The 962-nt window shown below is 52.6% G+C and overlaps 1 protein-coding gene across 1 annotated transcript in view; it reads left to right on the top strand.

The window, feature by feature from the left end:
* Nucleotides 1–6: 6 nt before the first annotated feature.
* LOC118339665 (fibroblast growth factor 6-like) overlaps nt 7–962 on the top strand; it is a gene marked incomplete in the record, with an annotated part of 6,534 nt that continues 5,578 nt past the window's right edge. The window contains 1 exon segment of the mRNA XM_035677369.1: nt 7–680. Coding sequence (XP_035533262.1) covers nt 336–680 — 345 coding nt within the window.

The following is a 962-nucleotide window of genomic DNA, read 5'->3' as shown; positions in this document are numbered from 1 at the left end:
GGGGGGGGTTGCAGCGGTGAAGTCACAGTGATGTCATTTTAGGATGTGAGAGTCGCGCAAGGTGAGCTGGTTTTGCGGTGAGTGGTGTCCCCTCCACGGCCAGCGTTGCCTGTACAGAGGCGCGGAGCGGCGAAAGATGATCATCGCCACCGGCACCAATTCAAGCTCCGACGCGCTCTGTCCCTCTCCTCCTGCTCAGATCCCGGGCTATGGGGCCTTGATCTGCCTTTATCCCAAAATAAGCCTTTACCACCACCATGCCAAAGGACAAAAAATCAGAAGAGTTGTATTTTTAGGGCAGGTAACTTTGACCACGTGCCCCAAAGGTAAACTGGATGGCCATTGCGCAAAGGTGCCTCTACAGTATGTCCAGCGGGGCCAGGACGCACTGGACGCTGCCAGCAGTTATTGTACTGTGGACTTCTCTCTGGGGGATCGTTTCATCCTATCCGATTCCGAGCAGGACTAATGCGACTTTAATGGAAAAGAAGTGGGAGACCCTCTTCTCCCGCTCCTACCTGGGTATAGCCGGGGGGAAATCGGAGCTGAACTGGGAGAGCGACTATTTGCAGGGCATCAAAAGAGTGCGACGACTGTACTGCAACGTGGGCATTGGGTTTCACCTGCAGGTGCTCCCGGACGGCAGGATAAGCGGTGTACACAATGAGAACCAATACAGTGAGTTGCATCCGGCAAAAGCGCTGGACCCGAAAAAAGAGCGTAACCCTATGCGCAGGCTGTGTAAAAGTTAGAGCGGGTCAACTTGTCTTTGCATGATATTTAATAAGAGGTGTCGGCATGGTTGAAAGTTTCCGAAAGCAAAAACAGTGTACCGAGCCTTACATCCGTGCAGTGCGAAATATCCTCCCAAGCCAAAAACATGACATGAATGCTTGGACCCAGTTTAGACGCTAACTTATTTTTACCCTGCGTCCCGCTGCAGCAGGACACACACACACACA

This window comes from Morone saxatilis, unplaced genomic scaffold, assembly GCF_004916995.1.
Source record: "Morone saxatilis isolate NCDOM2014 unplaced genomic scaffold, NCSU_SB_2.0 Contig10, whole genome shotgun sequence".
Lineage (NCBI taxonomy): Eukaryota > Metazoa > Chordata > Actinopteri > Moronidae > Morone > Morone saxatilis.
Note: the sequence above shows the minus strand (reverse complement) of the source record. Positions and strands in the feature narration are given on the sequence as shown.